General features: G+C 43.3%; 2 protein-coding genes across 2 annotated transcripts; one reads left to right on the top strand and one right to left on the bottom strand.

The window, feature by feature from the left end:
* Positions 1-9,529: 9,529 nt before the first annotated feature.
* On the top strand, positions 9,530-12,620 carry LOC125524094 (7-deoxyloganetin glucosyltransferase-like). The gene is made up of 2 exons (XM_048689175.1): positions 9,530-10,049; positions 11,586-12,620. The coding sequence occupies exons 1-2, from the start codon at positions 9,557-9,559 to the stop codon at positions 12,539-12,541; spliced, it is 1,449 nt and encodes a 482-aa protein (XP_048545132.1). The 5' UTR covers positions 9,530-9,556; the 3' UTR covers positions 12,542-12,620.
* A 1,879-nt stretch (positions 12,621-14,499) lies between these two features.
* Positions 14,500-23,381, bottom strand: LOC125519525 (wall-associated receptor kinase 2-like). The gene is made up of 4 exons (XM_048684314.1): positions 23,175-23,381; positions 22,446-23,109; positions 17,421-17,564; positions 14,500-16,313 (listed from the first exon to the last, which is right to left on the bottom strand). The coding sequence occupies exons 1-4, from the start codon at positions 23,379-23,381 to the stop codon at positions 15,112-15,114; spliced, it is 2,217 nt and encodes a 738-aa protein (XP_048540271.1). The 3' UTR covers positions 14,500-15,111.
* Between the last annotated feature and the right edge of the window lie 94 nt (positions 23,382-23,475).

Genomic DNA, 23,475 nt, shown 5'->3' with positions numbered 1-23,475 from the left:
ATTCCTAAACCAACTCCGAAGAAGAGAGGTGTTCTATTTCTCAGTCCCGAGGATATGCAAGAGGCAAAGAAATCTATGAAAGAAAAAGGTATTAAAGCTGAAGATGTTAAGAATTTACCTCCTATTGAAGAATTACATGGTCTTAATTTACCGCCTATTGAAGAAACATATGATCTTAATCCTTTATTTATTGAAGAACCTCCTGATTCCGATAACCTGACACGGGTAGTAAAGGTAAATTCTCTCTATAGATATGATAAAGCTGAAATCCCTCCTACTAAAATTGCTAGTCAGTGCTTGGAGGAGTTTGATAATTTTATGTTTAAGCAAGAAGACTTTAATGCTTATTTTGGTAGACAAATAAAATAAGATGCTTATATGATTAAACACTTGGGTGATTATATGGCTAATATTAGAGGTGAACTTAAGCTTGTTAGCAAACATGCTTCTATGGTTACCACTCAAGTAGAACAAGTACTTAAAGCTCAAAAAGAATTGCTTGATGAGATGAATAGTAAGAAAAATGATTATGCTGTTAGAGTGGCTACTAGAACTGGTAGAATGACTCAGGAACCCTTGTATCCTGAAGGCCACCCTAAGAGAATTGAGCAAGATTCTCAGAGAAATAAAATTGATGCACCTAGTTTTCTAAAGAGAAGAAAAAGAAAAATGATAGAACTGTGCAAACTTCTAGTGAACCTATTGCTGAACCACCTGATAATCCAAATGATATCTCAATGTCTGATGCTGAAACACAATCTGGCAATGAACATGAACCTAGTGAAAATGTTAATGATGATGTTCATGATGATGCTCAACCTAGTAATGATAATGATGTTGAAATTGAACCTGATGTTGATCTTGATAACCCACAATCAAAGAATCAACGTTATGATAAGAGAGACTTTGTTGCTAAAAAACATGGTAAAGAAAGAGAACCTTGGGTTCAGAAACCCATGCCTTTTCCTCCCAAACCATCCAAGAAAAAGGATGATAAGGATTTTGAGTGCTTTGCTGAAATGATTAGACCTATCTTTTTGCGTATGCGATTGACTGATATACTCAAAATGAATCCTTATGCTAAGTACATGAAAGATATTGTTACAAATAAAAGAAAGATACCAGAAGCTGAAATTTCCACCATGCTTGCTAATTATACTTTGAAGGGTGGAATACCAAAGAAACTTTGATATCCAGGAGTACCTACTATACCATGCTCCATTAAAAGGAACTATGTTAAAACTGCTTTATGTGATCTTGGAGCCGGTGTTAGTGTTATGCCTCTCCCTTTATATCGTAGACTTGACTTGAATAAGTTGACACCTACTGAAATATCTTTGCAAATGGCTGATAAATCAACTGCTATACCTGTCGGCATTTGTGAGGATGTGCCTGTTGTGGTTGCAAACGTTACTATTTCAACGGACTTTGTTATTCTTGATATTCCCGAGGGCGATAGTATGTCTATTATTCTTGGAAGACCTTTTCTTAATACTGCAGGGGCTGTTATTGATTGCAACAAATTTCTTCGGTTTCATGTTAATCGGAATGAGTTTGTTAACAAGACTTGATCAACCTTGTTAGTGGATTCCTTTTGATGAACATGAGATGGATGAAACTAGAAGCACAACCTTCTGTACCCTCTCTATATTTTCTGTTCTTTAGTTGAAATAAAGTAAAAATAGTATTTTTCTGTCTGTTTCCTGACTTATCCATGCAATATAAAATTATCCCAAAAATAAAAGTCCTTAGAATGACATGCCAATTTAATATGATTTTTTCGGGAATATTTGAGGATTTATGGTGCAAAAATTACCGCGGGGGGGGGGGCGCTGCCACCTGGCCACGAGGGTGGAGGGTGCCCCCTGCCTCATGGGCCCACGGTGGCCCTCCTCCACTTATTCCTACACCCATCCTCTTCTTCTTCCTCCCACAAACACGAAAAACCAACTCAAGCACGAGTTCCAGCCCTCTTTGCTCTAATTTTCGATCTCCTTGCTCAAAGCACCTCTCACAAAACTGCTTGGGGAGATTGTTCCTTGGTATGTGACTCCTCCATTGGTCCAATTAGTTTTTGTTCTAGTGCTTTATTCATTACAAATTTTTGCTGCTTAGGTGACCCTGTTCTTGAGCTTGCATGTCAAATTTATATGGTCAAAAGTAGTTTTGATGCATGATATAGGCCCTAGGCACTTGTAGGAGTAGTTGCTATCAATATTATTGAGTTTGGTTTACTTTTATTTTGAAGTTACTAAAAATTTCAGAATTTTTCAGAAAATAATGAGGATACTATTGAGGGGCTCATCGAGCCAAAGCTCGAAGGAAAAGGCACCTAAGCCTAAGTATAATCTGCATCGCACCGCGGAGGTACGGGCGTGTGAATGGCCTTCCGAGGATTTCTTGAGAGCAGCCGGTATTTATGAAGATTTTCATGAACTGGATCATAATGCAGGCCTCACTGCTTTCCTCCATGACCAATGCGATCAGTATCTCTTACTCACAAATACCTTTGTGCAAAACTTTCATTTCCATTCTAGGAACTCGCCACCTACGGTGGAGTTTCATTTATATGATGAGCATAAGGAGATGTCACTCTATGATTTCTGTCGGGTATGTTTAGTCCCTTTTGAGGGCAGTACAGAAGAACCACATCGTGATGATGTGGAGGGATTTATTGACACTATCATTATAGGGGAAACAAGGAAGGTTTCTGATGCACGAATCACTAGCATACACTTTCCTGTTTTATGTTGTTTTGCATTATTTGCTAGTCGTTGCTTAATTGGTCGCGGAAACTGTGGAAACCTGAGTATCCCTGATATTATCATTTTGCACCATGGCTTATACGGTGATAACTCTTTTAGTATGGGCGGCATTATTGCTAGACGGTTAAGTATGAACCGTACTAATGGTCCCATCTTTGGAGGCATCTATGCTACACGCCTAGCTGCACATTTTAACATACCTATTAGGCATTATGAGAAGGAAGAAAAGGTGCTGCCTCGTGTTTATTTAGAATACAAAAGTATGGTGGCACATGATTTTATTGTTAAGAATAGGGAAGGAGAGCTTAAATATCAATTGTTCTTTAATAAACATCATCCTGAGACTATTACCTTGCCTGCTCCTTCTTTGCTTGATTTGACTGTAGGCACGTACCTTGTTCCGTTGGCGACTATTCATGCCTACCGGAATCCTGCATCAGCCCCGGAACCGGAACCACAAGAGGAGCCTCCACGACATTCTGTTTATTCTTGGGATCCGAAGATGGCTGTCAGCCAATGGCAGTCAGAGTCTTCTTCATCACAGTACGACCCCAACTATTCTTCATCACAGTACGACCCCAGCTACACCTACGGGTATCCGCCAGGCTATCCCTGGCAATAAACCAACTTAGGCTAAAAGCCTAAGCTTGGGGGAGTATGTATTTCTCACTGACATTACATTTATGTTCACACACTCATTGCTAGATGTCGGTGCTCATACTTTTTCATTGTATCATCCATGCTAGTTTATTTTCCTTTTTATGCTTTCTTCTTGTGTGTTTAATAAACCTTAAGAAAAACCAAAAAAATTAGTAGTAGTTTACTTTTCTTGCTTTAGTAATAATTAAAAAGAAAACCCAAGAAGATTTCCTGTTCTTATTTTGCTTGTTGGGAGCTTTCCCGTGTAAATAGTTTTATTTCTTTTCTTTGGGGGTCGATAGGAGAAGACCATAATTAAATTGTTGAAGTGGCTCTTATATGCATTATTGTTGATCTGACAAAAGATCCCATATTGCCTTGTCTTCTCCTGTTTATTGAATGCTCGCAGATTCCAGCTTAGTCCAATGCACGTGCACTCTTATTATTATTCACATCGTTCAGTCGTGCAAGTTAAAGGCAATTGTGATGATATATGATGGGCTGACTGAGATGAGAAAAGCTGGTATGAACTCGACCGCTTTTGTTTTTGTAAATATGATGAGTTCATCGTTCTTGATTCAGCTTGTTATGAATAAACATGTTTCCAATGACAATTAGAGATCATAGTTGCTTGTGCCATGCTTGATTAGCTATGAGTTATAATGGTTTACCTTGCGTGCCAACATGCTATTGAGATGATTATGATGTGGTATGATGGGGTGGTATCCTTCTTTGAATGATTTAAGTGACTTGACTTGTCACATGTTCACGCATGTAGTTGAAACAAATCAACATAGCCTTCACGATATTTATGTTCATGGTGGATTATATCCTACTCATGCTTGCATCCAATGTTTATTAATTTTAATGCATGTACATGGCTGTTGTCGCTCTCTAGTTGGTCGCTTCCCAGTCTTTTGCTAGCCTTCACCTGTACTAAGCGGGAATACTGCTTGTGCATACAATTCCTTAAACCCCAAAGTTATTCCAGATGATTCCACTATACTTTCCTATACGCGGTATCTACCTGTCGTTCCAAGTAAATTTGTATGTGCCAAACTTTAAACCTTCAAATAATCATCCTGTTTTGTATGCTCGAATAGCTCATGTATCAACTAGGGCTGTCTATATCTTCCATGCTAGGTGGGTTATTCTCAAGAGGAGTGGACTCCGCTCCTCACTCACGAGAAAATGGCTGGTCACCGGGATGCCCAGTCCCATGCTTTATGCAAATTAAATCAAAATAATTGCAAAACAAAACTCCCCCTGGGACTGTTGTTAGTTGGAGGCACTCGTTGTTTCGAGCAAGCCATGGATTGATGTTTGTAGGTGGAGGGGGAGTATAAACTTTACCATTCTGTTTGGGAACCGCCTATAATGTGTGTAGCATGGAAGATATCACCATCTCTTGGTTGTTATGTTGACAATGAAAGTATACCGCTCAAAATATTAATTATCTCTATTTCAAAACCGAGCTCTAGCACCTCTACAAATCCCTGTTTCCCTCTGCGAAGGGCCTATCCATTTACTTTTATGTTGAGTCATCACCCTCTTATTAAAAGCACTAGCTGGAGAGCGCAGCTGTCATTTGCATTCATCATTATTAATTTATATTGGGTGTGACTATTATTGGATCTCTTTTACCATGAATTACAATGTCTAGTCAGTCCTTGATCTTTAAAGGTGCTCTGCATTTATGTTTTGCGGTCTCAGAAAGGGCTAGCGAGATACCATCTTGTTATATCATATTATGGTTGTTTTGAGAAAGTGTTGTCATCCGAGATTTATTATTATGGCTTGCTAGTTGATTACGCTATTGATATGGGTAATCATGAGACCTGAGAATTATTGCAAATATGGTTAGTTATAATCTTTGCTGAAAACTTGAATGCTGGCTTGACATATTTACAACAACAAGAGCAAACAGAGTTTGTAAAAGTTTTTCTTTATTTCTTTCAATTTGTCAACTGAATTACTTAAGGACAAGCAAGGGTTTAAGCTTTGGGGAGTTGATACGTCTCCGTCGTATCTACTTCTCCAAACACTTTTGCCCTTGTTTTGGACTCTAACTTGTCTGATTTGAATGGAACTAACCCGGACTGACGCTGTTTTCAGCAGAATTGTCATGATGTTGTTTTATGTGCAGAAAACAAAAGTTCTCGGAATGACCTGAAACTCCACGGAATATATTACAATAAATAATAAAAAATCCTCGTAAAAGATGAAGACCAGGGGGCCCACACCCTGTCCACAAGGGTGGAGGGCGCCCCCCCTAGGGCGCGCCCCCCTACCTCGTGGGCCCCCTGGAGACCTCCCGACTCCAACTCCAACTCTATATATTTGCTTTCGGGAGAAAAAAATAGAGGAGAAGAAATCATCATGTTTTACGATACGGAGCCGCCGCCAAGCCCTAAAACCTCTCAGGAGGGCTGATCTGGAGTCCGTTCGGGGCTCCGGAGAGGGGGATTCGTCGCCGTCGTCATCATCAACCATCCTCCATCACCAATTTCATGATGCTCACCGCCGTGCGTGAGTAATTCCATCGTAGGCTTGCTAGACGGTGATGGGTTGGATGAGATTTATCATGTAATCGAGTTAGTTTTGTTAGGGTTTGATCCCTAGTATCCACTATGTTCTGAGATTGATGTTGCTATGACTTTGCTATGCTTAATGCTTGTCACTAGAGCCCGAGTGCCATGATTTCAGATCTGAACCTATTATGTTTTCATCAATATATGAGAGTTCTTGATCCTATCTTGCAAGTCTATAGTCACCTATTATGTGTTATGACCCGTTAACCCCGAAGTGACAATAATCAGGATACTTACCGGTGATGACCATAGTTTGAGGAGTTCATGTATTCACTATGTGCTAATGCTTTGTTCCGGTTCTTTATTAAAAGGAGTCCTTAATATCCCTTAGTTTCCATTAGGACCCCGCTGCCACGGGAGGGTAGGACAAAAGATGTCATGCAAGTTCTTTTCCATAAGCACGTATGACTATATTCGGAATACATGCCTACATTACATTGATGAATTGGAGCTAGTTTTGTGTCACCCTATGTTATGACTGTTACATGATGAACCGCATCCGGCATAATTATCCATCACTGATCTGATGCCGACGAGCTTTCCATATACTGGTTTACGCTTATTTACTTTCCCGTTGCTATTGTTACAATCACTACAAAATACCAAAAATATTACTTTGCTTTCATTACTCTTTTGTTACCGTTACCACCACTATCATATTACTTTGCTACTAAACACTTTGCTGCAGATACTAAGTTTCCAGGTGTGGTTGAATTGACAACTCAGCTGCTAATACTTGAGAATATTCTTTGGCTCCCCTTGTGTCGAATCAATAAATTTGGGTTGAATGCTCTACCCTCGAAAGCTGTTGCGATCCCCTATACTTGTGGGTTATCACCCTTCGGGATCCGAACTGGCTAGCTACGATGCGTGAGGAGTTTGATGTCTTGCAGCGCAATCGTACATGGTAGCTTGTCCCGCGGCCTCCCCGTGCCAATGTCATCACTAGCAAGTGGGTCTTCCACCACAATTCTCGCCCCGACGGCTCTCTCGAGCAATACAAGGCGCGTTGGGTGGTGCGCGGCTTCCTCCGGCGTGCCGGCGTGGACTTCACCGACACCTTCGCCCCAGTTGTCAAACCGGGCACGATTCGCGCTGTCCTCCAGCTTGCTGTTTCTCACGCCTGGCCAGTTCACCAGCTCGATGTGTCTAATGCTTCCTTGCATGGCCATCTCGACGAGCAGGTGTTCTGTCAGTAGCCTACTGGTTTCGTCGACACTGACTATCCGGACCACGTGTGCTTGCTCTCCCGTTCTCTCTACGGGTTGAAGCGGGCGCCTCGGGCCTGTTATCAGCGGATCGCGGCCTTCCTTCGGCGGCAGGGGTTTCGGTCCACACGGTCCGATGCCTCCCTATTTGTTTATCACCAAGGCACCGCCACCGCGTACCTCCTCCTGTACGTCGACGACATCTTCCTGACAGCATCCTCGCCAGCACTCCTTCAGCAGATCACAGCTCGCCTCGGCACCGAGTTCGCCCTCAAGGACTTGGGGCTCTCCACTACTTCCTCGGCATCGAGGTTGTGCGCCGGGCCACTGGCTTCTTCCTGCACCAGCAGAAGTACGCCCACGAGCTTCTGGAGCGAGCGGGCATGCTTAACTGCAAGCCTGCTCCTACGCCTGTCGACACGAAGGCTAAGGTGTCCGCCGTCAAGGGTTCTCCGGCGTCCGATGCTCCCTTCTACCGCTCCATCATCGTTGCACTTCAGTACCTCATGCTGACGCGTCCGGACATTTAGTCCAGCAGGTGTGCCTTCATATGCATGCTCGATACTCATTAGGCTCTGGTGAAACGTATTCTTCGGTACATACGTGGCACCACAGCTATGAGTCTCACCCTGACGGCATCACCTGACACCAGCCTTGTCGCCTACTCCGACGCCGACTGGGCTGGGTGTCCCGACACTCGACGCTCCACTTCCGGCTACTGCTTCTATCTCAGGCCCTCTCTGATTTTGTGGTCGTCTAAACGACAACCTAAGGTCTCACGATCGAGTGTCGAGGCTGAGTACAGGGCAGTGGCCAACACTGTTGCGGAGTGCTCTTGGCTACGGCAGCTACTTCAGGAGTTGCTTTGTGAGTTTACCAAGGCTACGCTTGTCTACTGTGACAACGTCTCCGCGGTGTACCTCGCTGCCAACCCTGTCAATCACCGACGGATGAAGCATATTGAGCTCAACATTCACTTCGTTAGGGAGCACGTCGCACTTGGTCGTGTTCGAGTTCTACATGTGCCCACCGATCAGCAGTTCACCGATGTTATGACGAAGGGACTACCCACCTCGACATTCGAGGGCTTTCGGTCCAGTCTCTGCGTCACCGGCGACGCTTCGGCTGCCGGGGGGGTGTTGAACATGTGTACATGTACGTAGGTCTGGGTTTCGTATGCAGTACCTGTAACATCTGTCTCCCTCTATATATACGTGTATCTTAGGAGACAAGATACCGCTCGCACCCCTATATATATATATATATATATAGTGCACGATCAATGAGATATCGATGCACCAAATCATTCTCTACACTACCTTTATCTGCCTATGATGGAACCCACAAAAGAGAAATACTAACACTTAAAGCCAGGAAAAGATGTCAAATACGTACAACTGTATTGGGTTACACACCATGTGGCAGAACCCCATTGGGTGTGTGTTGCCGGTGGCTCCTGTTGCCGGTAAAAAGTGACTTTGCGCCATTAGGCCTCACGCACGACACCATGGTTTTGGAGTGAAGTGCATTCTAGGTCCTCAAACTATTTCGATGGTGTCACGTAGGTCCTCAAACTATAAAAAGTGCCATCTAGGTCCTTGAAAATCCTTGAAGTGTAATAAGTGTGTATATATGTGACACCTCTGAAATGGTTTAAGGACCTACGTGGCACTTTTGAAATAGTTTGAGGACCAGGATAACACACATATTGCACTTTGAGAACCTGGATGACGAATTTCATAGTTCGAGAACCTATGTGACACCTCTGAAATAATTCGAGGACCTATGATGCACTTCACTCATGGTTTTGACAAACAAAGAGTGGTCGGATCCCTTCTTTGTATTCTCGTGCATCGTTGCACGTTAAAAAAAATCAAATCTTAGCGTTTGAACCCGACAACTGAAGAATTAGATGTAAGGTATTAATTCTTGTCTAGATGAGAAATAGTAAGTTCGACTAAATGCGGTCGTGAGTTGGAGTTAACCTAATATCGATATTGATGAACATCGACAAGGTTTCCATCCCACACACAAATTTCACAATCGAGAGAAGAAAAGAAAGACTTGGATCGATAGTGACGAACGTCGACAAGGTTTCGATCCCACATGCAAATTTCACAATCGGGAGAAGAAAAGAAAGACTTTGATGGATCTGGTCTAGTCTCTAATGTCAACCACATACTACTTACGAGCTGGAGTAGACTTCGATCCGATCGAGTCCGCAGCAAGTGCTAGTGGAGTATACTACATAGCTCACACTCATCGTGATTCGCATAAACAGAACAAAGCCAGTTAAGCATACACACATTGCACAGCTCCGTACGCGCGCGCCCACGGCCGGACGAACGAACTAATGGCGAGGCCGCACGCCGTGGTGGTGCCGCACCCGAGCTCCGGTAACATCAACCCGGCGCTCCAGCTGGCCAAGCTGCTGCACCACCACGGCGTCTACATCACCTTCGTCAACACCGAGCACAACCACCGCGTCATGGAGGCGACGGAGGGCGCCGCCGCGGTGCGTGGCCACGAGGGGTTCCGGTTCGAGGCGATCCCGGACGGGCTGGTGGAGGCTGACCGGGACGCCGAGGACTACGACCTCAGGCTGTCTGCGGCCACGAGCCAGCGGTGGGCGGAGCCTCTGAAGGAGCTCCTCCTCCGGCTCAACGGCACCCCGGGCGTGCCGCCGGTGACGTGCGTGCTGCCGACGTCGCTGATGAGCTTCGCGCTGGACGTGGCGCGGGAGCTGGGCGTGCCGAGCATGGTGCTCTGGGCTTGTAGCGCCGCATCGCTGATGGCCCACATGCGGCTCCGGGAGCTAAAGGAACGAGGCTACGTGCCACTCAAAGGTAACACCTGGTACCAATTTATTTCAACTTGTGTTGCCATTAACCAAATAACATGCTGTCTTCAAGATCCAGTCGGCAGTAAATAAATTAATCTGCAACTTACAGGCATTTTGCATGCTTCATCTGTGTTGTTATACGAAAACATTTCAAATTGACTGTGTAAAATTGCCAATCAGATTGCACACTGGATACTACCAAGTTATCCTCTTTCCCAACCTACTTTTTTTTCTTCTTCTAGGCCTCTACTCTCTTTCTTTTTAGGCAGAGATGTTGTATTGCATTCCGTTTCCGAGTAAAGAAAAGAAAAGAAGTCTAAAACAAACCTAAACCTTATAGACAAAATCGGTTCATGTCTGTTGGGCTGGCCCAGTCGTGAGCACACTCAACAATCTCGGGATTCGACCTACCACATCGATGATCCCTGTTTGGAAACGCACTCAAGGTTCAATATAGACCAGGATTAAAGAGTTTGGTGTGCTGATTTTCAGGATTAAGAGTTCAGGGTTCGAATTAGCTTTCGCCTACAAGTTTAAGGGTTATTTTGGACTTTTTCCTAAAGAAAAACTGGGAATTCATTGCGAGTGGGATCCGATCTAGCATAAAGTAGTTTTGCGCCACGGTACCTAGCGGCAGCTATCCAGCAATGAGCTATCCAGTCATTCATTGCCTGCTGAGATTCGTGCAACAGCTGGCCCACTCAGATGTATTATCATTATATTGATTTCTCAGCTATTTGTATTCTAGTTTAGTCAAATTGTAGTATGGCCCACCATGAGTTTCTTCCCACATGTTTCTCTCTATCTCTCTCCTCCACATGCATGCATGGCGGAAAATGTCAGATACACCCCCTCTCTCCTCCTACACAATAAATTCACTCTTTTTATTCTACCATGATTAAGTTAAATCATGCATATCTTTTAAACTATAATTTAGTTTTTGAGTTATTTTTAATATTTGAATTCATTGCGCCGAGCCATTTAGAACAAGATCAAACTTGGATACATTCAAAACACGTTTAATTTATAACATTTCACATTCCATACGTAAAACAAACCCTTTTCACGAGAAAAATGTGAAACAAACAATTTTCCGTTAGAAATGTGAAACCAACCTTTCTCACTGGAAACATATTTAACCCAAATATGAAACTAAAATGTCAACTTGTGAACCTGGTAATTTGAAAATGTGTAATAGTCTATTTCAAAAGCGTGAAATATGTTATTCAAAAATATCCTATTCAAATAGATGTGTTTTTTCTGAAACAAGCTGGTAGAAAGTGATATGTAGGTCAAATAGATGTGATTTTTCCGAAACAAGCTGGTAGAAAGTGAAATATAGGTATAAAAGTGAAATATTATATGAAATAGATGTGGTCTTTGTGAAACAAGCAGTGAGGAATGAAATGTAGGTTCTGAAAATGAAGACAATAGGAAACTGAAATGCCAACTTGTGAAATGTTTTAGAAAAAATGTGTAACCGTTTATTTCAAAAGAGTGAAATCTGTATTTGCTCCATCGTTTGTACATACGTTTGCAGACGAGAGCTGCTTGACGAATGGGCACCTGAGTAGGACGATCATCGATTGGATCCCGGGCATGCCGCCGATCAGCCTCGGAGATATCTGCAGCTTCGTCCGCACGACCGACCCGGACGATTTTGGCCTCCGTTTCAGCACGGTGGAGGCCAACGGCTGCACCAAGGCCGGCGCGCTCATCCTCAACACCTTCGACGACCTAGAAGCCGACATCCTCGCCGCCCTCCGCGCCGAGTACCCGCGCATCTACACCGTCGGTCCCCTAGGCTCCCTCTTCAACCACCACCACCATCAAAGGGACGACGATGCCTCCGGCTCCGCCGGCGGCCTGAGCCTGTGGAAGCAGGACAGCGAGTGCCTCGCGTGGCTGGACACGCAACAGCCGGGCTCCATCGTGTACGCCAACTTCGGCAGCCTCACGGTCCTCTCCACCGACCAGCTCGCCGAGTTCGCGTGGGGCCTCGCGGCCAGCGGCCACCCGTTCCTCTGGTCCATCAGGGACAACCTCGTCCCGGGCGCCGGCGCTGGCATGAGCTCGCTGCCGCCGGAGTTCGTCGCGGCGACAGCAAGGCGGTGCTGCCTGACCGCATGGTGCCCGCAGGATCAGGTGCTAGGGCACCCTGCCGTGGGCTGCTTCCTGACGCACAACGGGTGGAACTCCACCTGCGAGAGCGTGGCCGCCGGCGTGCCGATGGTGTGCTGGCCAGGGTTCGCCGACCAGTACACCAACTGCAAGTACGCCTGCGAGGTGTGGGGCGTGGGCCTCCGGCTTGACGACGAGGTGAGGAGGGAGCAGGTGGCTAGCCACGTCGGGCATGCGATGAAGGCGGAGGACATGCGGGGGAGCGCGGCTGCGTGGAAGGTCAAGGCGGAGGAGGCCGTGGCGCCCGGCGGGATGTCCTGGGAGAACCTGCGGAGCATGGTCAGAGAGCTCGGCTCTGTCAATACTGAAGCCTGAGGAGTTTGATTGATCGATCAGGATCTTTTATCGGGGTCAGTCCGGCTCCTTCTGTAACTGCATCAATGGTGCCAATAAAGTATTCCCTGTAAGCCACTGCTCGTTATTTACTTACTTCGTACTATTATATTATATTATCTTATGATCTTACCCGTGTCCTTTTTAGTTCGCATATAAGGTTTGTCTGAAGTCAAACCTCATAAACTTTGACCGAATTTATAGAGAAAAATACCAACATTCAAAATGTGAAAATCAACAACATTAGATGCGTCATGACTTTAGTATTCATATTGTATAAATTTAGTATTGTAGATATTATATTTTTTTCATATAAATATGGTCAAACTTTATGAAGCTTGACTTCGGACAAATTTTTATATGCGGAATAAAAAGGACAAGAGGGAGTATTTCAAAGATCCACACCTTCAAATGCTTGCTCGTTTGATCGCACTGATTCAAGTGTTAATGCATCTCTATCTTTTTATCTATATATCCTCTCTAACTATATCTATTATCAAAAGAAATCTACATCTATACTTTTTTCTAGAAAACTTACGATTTATTCATCTTCAATCATGACAATACAACGAACATCAGAAATAATAAAAATTATATCCAGATTCATAGACCACATAGCGACGACTACAAGCATTGGAGCAAGCAGAAGGCGCGCCGCCTCATTGCCCCTCCCTCGCTGGAGCCGGGCAAAACTTATTATAGTAGACAGTCGAGAAGTCGGCGTGCTAAGGCCCCATAGGACCAACGCACCAGAACAGCTACCGCCGCTGATGAAGAGTAGCGTAGGTCGGAAGGATCCAACCTGAAAACACACTGGCGTAGATGAACTGCAACCAAATCTGAGTAGATCCATCAAAGATAGATCCGCTGGAGACACGCCTCCACACACCCACCGATGATGCTAGACGCATCACCGAGACGGTGGCTAGATGGGGAGGACCTTATTCCATGTTCAGAGAGCTGCTGACCTTCTTGAGCAGAACACAAATTCTAACGAAACTCAAAAAACTGTATAGAAACGAAAACCTCCCATCGTTAAGGGCTGGGATCCACCGCACCTCCTTGGACCTAAGGCCACCAGAGACAAGGTGGATGGACAACAACACGGCGGGAGGCAGAGAAACCCTAATCTTTCTTGAGGAGGAGGACAGGGTTAGGCCCAAAATAAATGTCTCAACTATATATGTATCTATACTAGTCCCCTATCCCAAAATAAGTGTCTCAACTTAATATTAACTTTAATATAAAATTATACTAAAGTTTAGACACTTATTTTAAGATAGAAGGAGTACTTGCCTATATATTACTTTCATTCTGAATTACTTGTTCTAAATTTGTCTAAATATGTATCTAGATACATTCGTATTTAGACAAATTTAAAATAAGTAGTTTGGGATGGAGGAAGTACATATAATACTTCATGTCCTCGGCTGTATCGTTGCTTGAACTTCATGTCCTCGGCTGTAAGCTTTAAAGATGAAATGTTCTAAACCTATTATGGTATTCAAGTCTCTTGAAAGGAAGGATGGATGGATGTTGTGGTATTCAGTCGGATGGGATTATCGATGCCGGGCCCGCCGAGTGATCCTTCGGATAGACTCCGTTAGGGTCTATTAGGCAGAATTCTCCACATGGGCATACCCAGGGGGTCCTGCTGTCATTTGTTTTCACAAAAAATGCCCATTTAAAATTGTGAAATTAAGATATCTCACATAAGATTGAAAGTTGAGATTTGACCCTAATTATTTTTATTTGTAAAAATAACTCCCATCATATTTTATCCATTCACTGTAAAACAACAACTATTCTGGAGTCTTCCGTCATTCTAAAAAAATGCACACAAAAAGATTAAAGTACACTTTTTAGAAAAAAAATATATAAGCTTTCAAGTTAATTTTAAGTAGCATATGAGTATCGTAAGAATTACTAAATAATATAATCGTATATAAGGTTTTAAAAGAGAATAAGTATATTGTTTTCATAAAATAATATAACTAATAAAACTTCAAATTAATTTATTCAGCATAGATCATTAATAACTATCTCTAGAGCTCTCTGGTAGATACTGTCCACCGAAATCATCCCTTAAAAGTTGTGAAATATTAATCTCCCATATAATATACAAAATTATGAAATAATATGTTACACCTCAGATTTGCAGGAAGGGACTACTTTGCTAGTTATTTTTAAAATCACCTTGAATTTTGAAATAGAAAATATTAACCGCACTAGCTAACTATATCTTTGATCAGCAACATTTTGAGCACTACATATACCTTGAAATTTTTTTTCAGAATTTCTATTATGTGAGCAATGCAAATTTGGGCAACCCAGCTTGAAGATAAATAAGTATATGTACTATACGGTGAGTGCCCACATTATGAAGGAAGCAGTTGTTCAATGAAGAAACAATCAACCATGTAATTGACATACTTTGATTAGAAACATAACATTAAAGCAACAACAAATTGAAGCACAGACAATGTTCGAAATACACAACACACGTGCATGTTATACATACCAACTCTTTCACATGTAAACTATAAGTAAGACTATCGAGGGTAGCTTCCAGACAACACAAACTCTTCTTCTTGACTATATTGCCTGCTCGTCTCCTCTAAGCTTGTCCTTCTTATTGGTGATATATATCTCATTGCTGAATAACTCCCCTCATATGTCGCGTCCCGAACCCGAAAATGCTCTTTGGGTCCTTGAAGTGCTTCTAATGTCATCTCCACTGACCTCATAGTTGGCCGCTCCTCTGCTCTTAGCTTTATGCACGACATAGCTAGAGAAGCTACCACTTCAACTTGGCTACCTCCCTCCTCAATTACTTGTGGATCTAGTATTTCTACTAATTTACCTTCTGCAAGTAGTTCAGCAAATTGTGCAACTAGCCCATCACCGGTGGAGGATCTATATATAATTGGCATCTTCCTTGTAAGCAACTCAACGAGAATAACTCCAAAGCTATAAACATCACTTTTTTCTGTTAGACGACCACAATAAAAGTACATAGGATCTAAATATCCCAACGTTCCCTGCACCACTGTTGTGATTGTTCTTTTATCTTTAGGAATGTACCTTGAAGCTCCAAAGTCAGACACCTTCGCTGTCAAAGCAGCATCAAGAAGTATATTAGTGGACTTTATATCTCTGTGTATTACGGGGACAGAAATACCCGAGTGAAGATAAGAAAGGGCTTTGCCAATTTCTGTAGCAATCCTTAATATGTCTCGCCAAGGTACTGGTCTTAGTGGATTCTTGTGAAGATAATCACATAGGGTTCCATTGGAAATGAACTCATAAGCCAACAAGGGGACTTCTGTCTCAAGACAACATCCAAAAAGCTTTACAATGTTCCTATGATTGATCTGTGAGAGTATGGAAACTTCATTTATAAACTCGTTAATCTCACTCTTGACCACAATATTTGACTTTTTGATTGCAACAACATGCAAGTCTGATAAAATTCCTTTGTATACGGTACCATGCCCTCCACCACCAAGCTTACGAGTTGGATGAAACTTGTTTGTGGCCTTTTCTAGCTCCCTTAGAGGGATGATCATCCTCTCTGCAATATCTGACCGATGAGATACCAATTTTTGCAACAATTGTCCACGATTTTGATTGAAGAATTTTTGTCTCAACTTTTGTTCCTTTTGATGCTTAAGCTGGCGGACTATTATCTTTGAGGCAAGAAACAAAATTAGAATAGTTGGGCCACTAGAAACTGATAGGCCAATGATTAAAGCTGCAAAAATAGACCGATGGGCACGTAATTAGCATATGCAATGACATAACTCAATAGTAGTTGAAGGAACAGATATGAGGTTGGACTCAGGGTTTGAAGTCTTGTTAAGGGGAGAGGTATCACCCAGTTAACCAAAAAATCTACTAACTATACCAGGTTGAAATTTCAAAAATATCAAAATCTATCCAAAACTGTGTCTCAAATTGAGGTGACCAAACTAATAGGAGGGGTCAATATTTAACCCATGTAAGTCCGCTAACCAACCACTAACCAAAATTGCATGTGGTTCGCATGAGAAAGGACGTAGATAATAGTATGTGTAGCTAGAGAGAGTGTTGGCTTCTATTTCAAAATTTTGAAATGTATTTATCTATTAGTAGTAATGTAAAAAAATGTTTCATGGCATATTTAATCATACATATATTCTTATAAGTTTCTTCTTCTATGCATCTTTAAAAATACTTTCTTATTGATTGTGTTATTTACTCTATAAAATGGCGGTATTCCATTCTTATATAATTGTGGGTTGCAACTAATTTATTTAGGGATTGCTGCCACTTGAAATAATATATTAGTATAATCTAGATTTATTAGAAGAAATATGAATTGTATCTGCATCACATAACTAATTTTTAGCTTATTTTTCATGCAACATACTCTATTTTTATGGTTCATTTGCTAACACATAGAACTAAGTATGAGAATATTCTTTGCATTTAAGACAGCAAGAGGGATTTTATAAATATGATTGAGAAGGAACAATATCTTTTCACCTACTCCTTCCATTTCCAAAATGTTGTTATCTTTATGATTTCAAAGTCAAACTTTTAAGTCTTACAAACATGTAAAAAATATAGCAACATATGTGACACCAAATAAAGACATCTTGACAACACATTTCATAATTGATTTAATGAAGCTAATTCACTCTGAAAGATGTTAGTGTATTTTATATACAATTGGTTAGGCTTAAAGATGTTTTACTTAGAACAAACCTAAAAATTACATTTTGGAAAAGGAAGGAGTAGGTGATAGTTTATTGTGCTTTATCTAAGATAGTTTATATACATGTTGATCCTAGGGAAAGTAAGAAGCAATAGTGCCCACCTGTGTTTATGGACCGGACACAACCATCTTTGTGGGTGGCGTTTCCTTGGTATCCTTGTGAGCACGTGCACTCGAAAGATCCATCCATGTTGGTACACTTGCCTAAGCATGAATATAATTGTGGCTCTTTACACTCGTCGATATCTACATAAAACATGGAAGCATTAAGCCAAGTTGACCATGTGAATCAATATTTTGGTTTACAAAAGGCAGCATGCATGTCGAAAGGCTTGTCATGGTAAAAAACTTCATCATACTCCACCACGAAGCAAATTTATTAGTATATGCACATGTAGTGGGGGTAATGTACGTGTCTATGTGCAAGTTAAATATAAGAAATGGGATGAGTCAAGTCCCAATAGCACCTCGGGAAACTTGTCAACCTATCCGTGTCTACAATACGTGTTTAATTTTTCTTACAGGAGTAAGAAATATAGAGAGATTAATTCTATCAATTAAAAAGACATAAAGTTCTCTCGGACTCATCCTTCATCTAACCTTACATATGTTTCCAACTCCCTTTTCCTCTTTTGATTTTTCCTTCCTTCTCTGATTTTTTCCTCATTTTCCCTCAAAACCGGCTCAATTGTCCTACCTCTTATTGGCATGCCAAATAATTTTGATTTTTGGTAAGACAACAAATGTTTGCCAAATAAAATTCTTCTGCTACACGATAACATAAATATGGGCATGTAAATCATGAGCTAAAATACTAGAATATTTATACTCTCATTCCAACACATGGGCAATTATTTAGTCGAAAAAAGGCATAGCAAAGTTTTCCTTATAAAACTTAGGGCGAGTGAGAAGTTCTTAAGTCCCGTCAGTGAGTGAGAGCCGTCCGATTTTTATCCGACGGGGAAAAGTAAAAATATTTGAAAATTGACGTCCATTAAAAAAGGGTTAATCCCGACGCGATCCAATGTCGTTCGAGCATTAGCAAAGCAAACACAAAAATTTATTTAGTCCTTAGAGCATGAGGCAAAAGATGGTGCTAAGTAAACTTTTGGGTCAAGGAGTCGGGTCCAAACGATGGATTGAGAGAGGCTAATGAAAATACGCCTAGAGTTCCAGTTGAAGGATGAGTCTAAAACAATCAAAATATAGCGGGGCCACTCTCAAGACATGTAGAGCTGATCCACCACTTCCATTTTAGAACCTTTGTAAGATATTTAACCCCATACACCATTTGGTCACAACTTATGTGCATACCTCTCATTCTCAATGAAGTCTAGAATCACACAACACTCCGAAGGTCTTACTGTCCCAGAAGTGAGTAAGACCTCGATCAATTGCAAACTAATCTTGCAACATTCCAAATGCTCCACCAATTAATATCCTTCCTCGCTCATTCTTGACACTTGGCAAAGTGTTTATTTTTATTACCTTTATGATTTGAAATTGTCTAGAAAAATGTTGACCATGAATACTAGATGCCATCGGCAAGGTAGTAGCCTTGATCATGATCATGGCCATTGACATTAATGTTGCATGTCAGAGCATCATCACTTGCTAGCCTAGCAAAAAGATGCGATCTCTGCACGTCATTGATGCCATTGTGAGAAACATGATGCCAAAGTAGAAATAGTGAATCTACAAGTCATCAGAGGTAACCCCTTCCTAAATGATAGAAATCATGGCAATGTGTGGTGAATTGTCCATGACATGCAGGGACATTCTTCTAGCTCCAACATGTCCAGTCAATGCTTCCAAGTATACCTAGTTAGCCTCTTACTTCACCCATTGCTAAAATTCTCGGCGCGTTATCAACATTGGGTGCCCTAAAATACTCTGCTTTGTAGACCCTGATTGCAACATCGGAAAACTTTCTACTGCGCCTACGGATGTATCTTCAACCATTCAAAGATACTCATTGGTCAAATAGGCAAGAGTACCATATGGAACCACCCAAAGTGTCGTGGTCACCTTCTAGGAACTAGTAAATCCCATTAACCCAACTACATTTCTCCGTTGTGTGAAGAATGTTTAGTTAGCTTACTTGACTTTGTCAATTTGCTAAAACAATCTATTGATATCTGTAAGCATTGCTATAAGAGATGCAAAGGTTATATAGGATGAGCATATCATGGTCGTCGGCTCTATTCTGGTGATATGTCAAACGACCAAGCTATGACTCTGCACAACTCGTCTTCCTCCCACTTCCCATCATCCATAGAGTAACCATCAATGAAATCTCCTCATCTTCCTCATTGAATAAATGAACATCAAAATTGTCCAACGACGGTGAATCATCAAAATACCCTCTAGTATGATGACATATAGACAATCATATGCCATCTGCACGAATCTACAAGAAGCTAGACTACTAAATATGAACAAATTTGAGGCGAATATACCTTGGGGCAAGTCGTCGAACACCCTAAGTATCGAGGCCATGATTGGCCGAATGCAAGAGCGGAGGCAAAGAGAGGTTAATAAATGGTGGGAGAAGGTTGTACGTAGGTGGCACACGGCTGCCGTGCTGCTCGGGAGTTAGCTATGGTGTGTGAGATGTAGCACGGTAGAAGCTAGATGGCACGAAGGACGGAATTGGCGATGGCGGATGGCTGGCATGTGACTCCGACTTCCTCAACAAGTCGGCGAACGGAGGAATCATGCTAGAGACAAGCCCACATCGAGCTTTTGTGATACGACCGTGGCGGTGGTTGGGAAAATGGTGGGAAGCTCACAAGGGGGTAGCCATGGTGTGTGCTATGGCCCGGAACGGGTCATCCGTGGTGAGTGCTGCCAATGGACGTCAGTACGGAGGCTAGAGGTGGAAGCAAGCGGTCCTGAAAGGTTCCTGCCACATATGCATCGTAGTTGATGGGCACACATACCACTGATAGAATAGCACCAAAAAAATCTGAAATAAATTAAGGAAATATGCGAGCGTCCGTGGCAAGTCTAGGACTTGAACCTGGGTGGGTTGGTTCCCCCACAAAGAATCTAACCACCTAAGCTATGCTTAATTTAACGGGTGTCAATATGGATGAAGAGAGCTCTATATTCTCTCCACCAACTAATACTTTTTTGAGATGTCCACCAACCAATATGGATGAGAAGAGCTATGTATTCTCTCCACCAACCTCCAAATACAGATTCTATGTGTTGTTTTTCTAGCACGATCCAAATATTACAGGTATGAAGGGATGGTTAGGGAACCTGGTAGAGTGCGAACCAACTCGTAGTTGAATGGTTAGGAGGACGGTGGTATCCTCAGCCCACCAGGGTTCAAGTCCTAGACTTGACATTGGTGCTTGCGTTTTCCTGTATTTATTTCAGGCATTCCGGCAGGCCATGTGTGTTTAGTGGAAGGAGATGTTCCCATCGACTATGAACGTGTCTTTGGCGACTGCATGAATCTCAAGATGATGTGTCAATTTAGTCTCTCGAATGTGCTCATAGGGGTAGGGTATGCTCCGAGTGAAGACCTAGATCATACATGGATTGGGTGGCGGCGACACTCCAGTGTAGTTACCTTCTTGAAAGCGGCGCCTTGGGGTCCTCGTTTTGTCAGGCACGGCTTCACTTCGTGTTTAGTCATTCTTCTACACTGATTGTATCTTGCCTTGAGTGCGTGTGTTGTGGTGTCGAGTGTATGTGATGGGTTGTATGGTCGTTTCATTGTATATAAAACGGGGCGCAAGCCTTTTTGGGTATAGGATGAGCATAGCATGGACCGCTTCTCCACTCCGATGACATGTCAAACGACCGAGCTATGACCCTGCACAATTCGTCTTCCTCCCATTTTCCATTAGCCATTGAGTAGCCATCAACAAAGTCTCCTCATCGAATAAATCAACATCAAAATAGTCCAAGGATGATGGTGAATCATCACAAAAACCCTCTACCATGATGGCATCCAGACAAATCGTGAATCATATGCCATCTGCATGAATCTACAAGAAGCTAGACTACTAAATATGAACAAATTTGAGGAAAATATACCTTGGTGCAAGTCGTTGAACACCATAAGTGCCGAAGTCATCATTGGCCGAATGTAAGAGCGGGGGCAGGGGAGCTTCATAAGTGGTGGAAGAAGGTTGTAGGTGGCACGCGGCGGCCCAGGGTGCTATGGCCGGGAAATGGTGGATAAAACGGAGTCTGGAGTTTGTCACACCCTTGAGAGTTAGCTCGGGTGGGCGAGACGTAGCACATGTAGAAGCTAGATGGCACGAAGGATGGAATTGGCGATGTTGGATGGCTAGTGCGGAGGACAGGTGGCAGAGACAGACCCACATCGAGCTCTTGTGGTGCGGTCATGGCGGTGGTCGAGCAAATGGCGGGAAGCTCACATGGGGCAGCCATGGTGTGTGGTAGGGTTGGGAACGGGTCGGTGGTGATGAGTGATGCCAACCGGCATTCATACAGAGGCTAGAGATGGAAGCAAAAGGTCCTGAAATGTTCGTCTATACATACTCCTCATAGTTGGTACGCGCGCCATACAGCTGAAACAATAGCACCAAAGAACCTGGAATAAATCTAGAAAATATGCAAGCACGCTTGCCATGTCTAGGATTTGAATCCGGGTGAACTGGTTCCACTACAAAGAATCTATCTAACCACCTAAGCTATGCTTAGTTTGCCGGATATCAATATATGGATGAAGATAGTTATATATTCTCTCCACCAACCGATTTTTTTTCTGAGATGTCCAAAACCAATATGAATGAAGAGAGCTCTATATTCTCTCTACCAACCTCCAAATATGGAGTCTATGTGTTGTTTTAGCAGCACGCTCCAAATATTACATGTATGAAGGGTTGGTAAGGGAACCTGATAGAGTGACTTTTTTTTAAGCCAAAAACTTCAAACTGGCAGATTTGATGGAGTTGGGTGAAAATCAGGAAGGCCACCTGAAATTTCCCCCGTAGCCTATGCATATCATACATTATTATTTTATTTAAGAAAATAAACACTTTTTTACGAGGGGAAAATAAACATTTAACAAGGTTATATGAATATTTTCACCATCATGGCCCAACTAGTGGAGAATAGGGAGTGTACTAGAGTTGCCCTTACCCGTGCATCCGTTTTCAAGGTATGGGTTGCCCTCGTAGCCTTTGTTGCATATGCAGTAATATCCATTCCCGTTGGTAGACTTGGCGCACTCGCTGCGGTTGCTCACGCAAGCGTATCCCGGCGTCTTGTCCGGCACAGGACAGGACGAGGAGTTACTGCCGTCGCGGATGGCCCAGTCGAGCCAAAGTGGCATGCTCCATCGCTTTGCCGGGTCCGGCTCCGGCGTCCTCTCCAGGTCAGCGGCCTTGAAGACGTAGTGGTCCTTCTGCACGATGAAGGCATAGCTGCAGGGGTGCCTCAAGTCGATGCGCTTGCGTGCCCATTTCTCGAACCTCATCCTGGTGCTGGTGAGCAACGGCGAGATTTCGACGCGGCAGCATCCGATGCTGTTGCACATGTCGTCCTGCGCCTTCTGGGCTTTGTTGCAGTAGGCCACGCAACCGCTGAAGTAGGCGACGGTTGACTCGTTCCGGACCTGGGACCTCGACTTCCCTCTGCTGGCGTAGACGAGGGTATTGCAGCCCAGGACAAAGAGCTCGTTGGCGGTGTTGGAGATGCGGTACACGTCCAGCTTGTTGACCGCCAACCTGCCGTCGAAGCTGCCGGTGGTCTCGTTGCCGGTGGCGTCCAAGCACTGGTGCGCCACAGGCAGCTGCACCAGGACCTGCGCGCTCGGCGTCAAGGTCAGGTTCAGCACGCGCACGGGGCGAGCCACGTGGGGCGTGCAACGGTGACGTCCGGCAAAAACGGCGTCATGTTGTTGCAGGCGATCTCGAAGCCCGGGCGGAAGCAGCCGGCACCGATGCCGAACGGGTAGGGGACGTCGATGTCGCCACATCGCGCCTGGCAGCCTGGCTTCGCCACCAGTGAGCTAGAGGCCCTGCCTGCCCATGCAGCTAATAGCAATAGCACCAACATCCATGCCATCGACGACATTGTTCGCTCAATACATTCTCTTAAATACAAGGGCGAGCCCTGCACTTACCACTGGCCGTCCTTGAATTGAAAATTGTATTTCTGAACACGTGAA

Source organism: Triticum urartu, chromosome 7 (assembly GCF_003073215.2).
Source record: "Triticum urartu cultivar G1812 chromosome 7, Tu2.1, whole genome shotgun sequence".
In the NCBI taxonomy this organism is placed as follows: Eukaryota; Viridiplantae; Streptophyta; class Magnoliopsida; order Poales; family Poaceae; genus Triticum; species Triticum urartu.
This window is presented reverse-complemented; position numbering and strand designations above follow the sequence as displayed.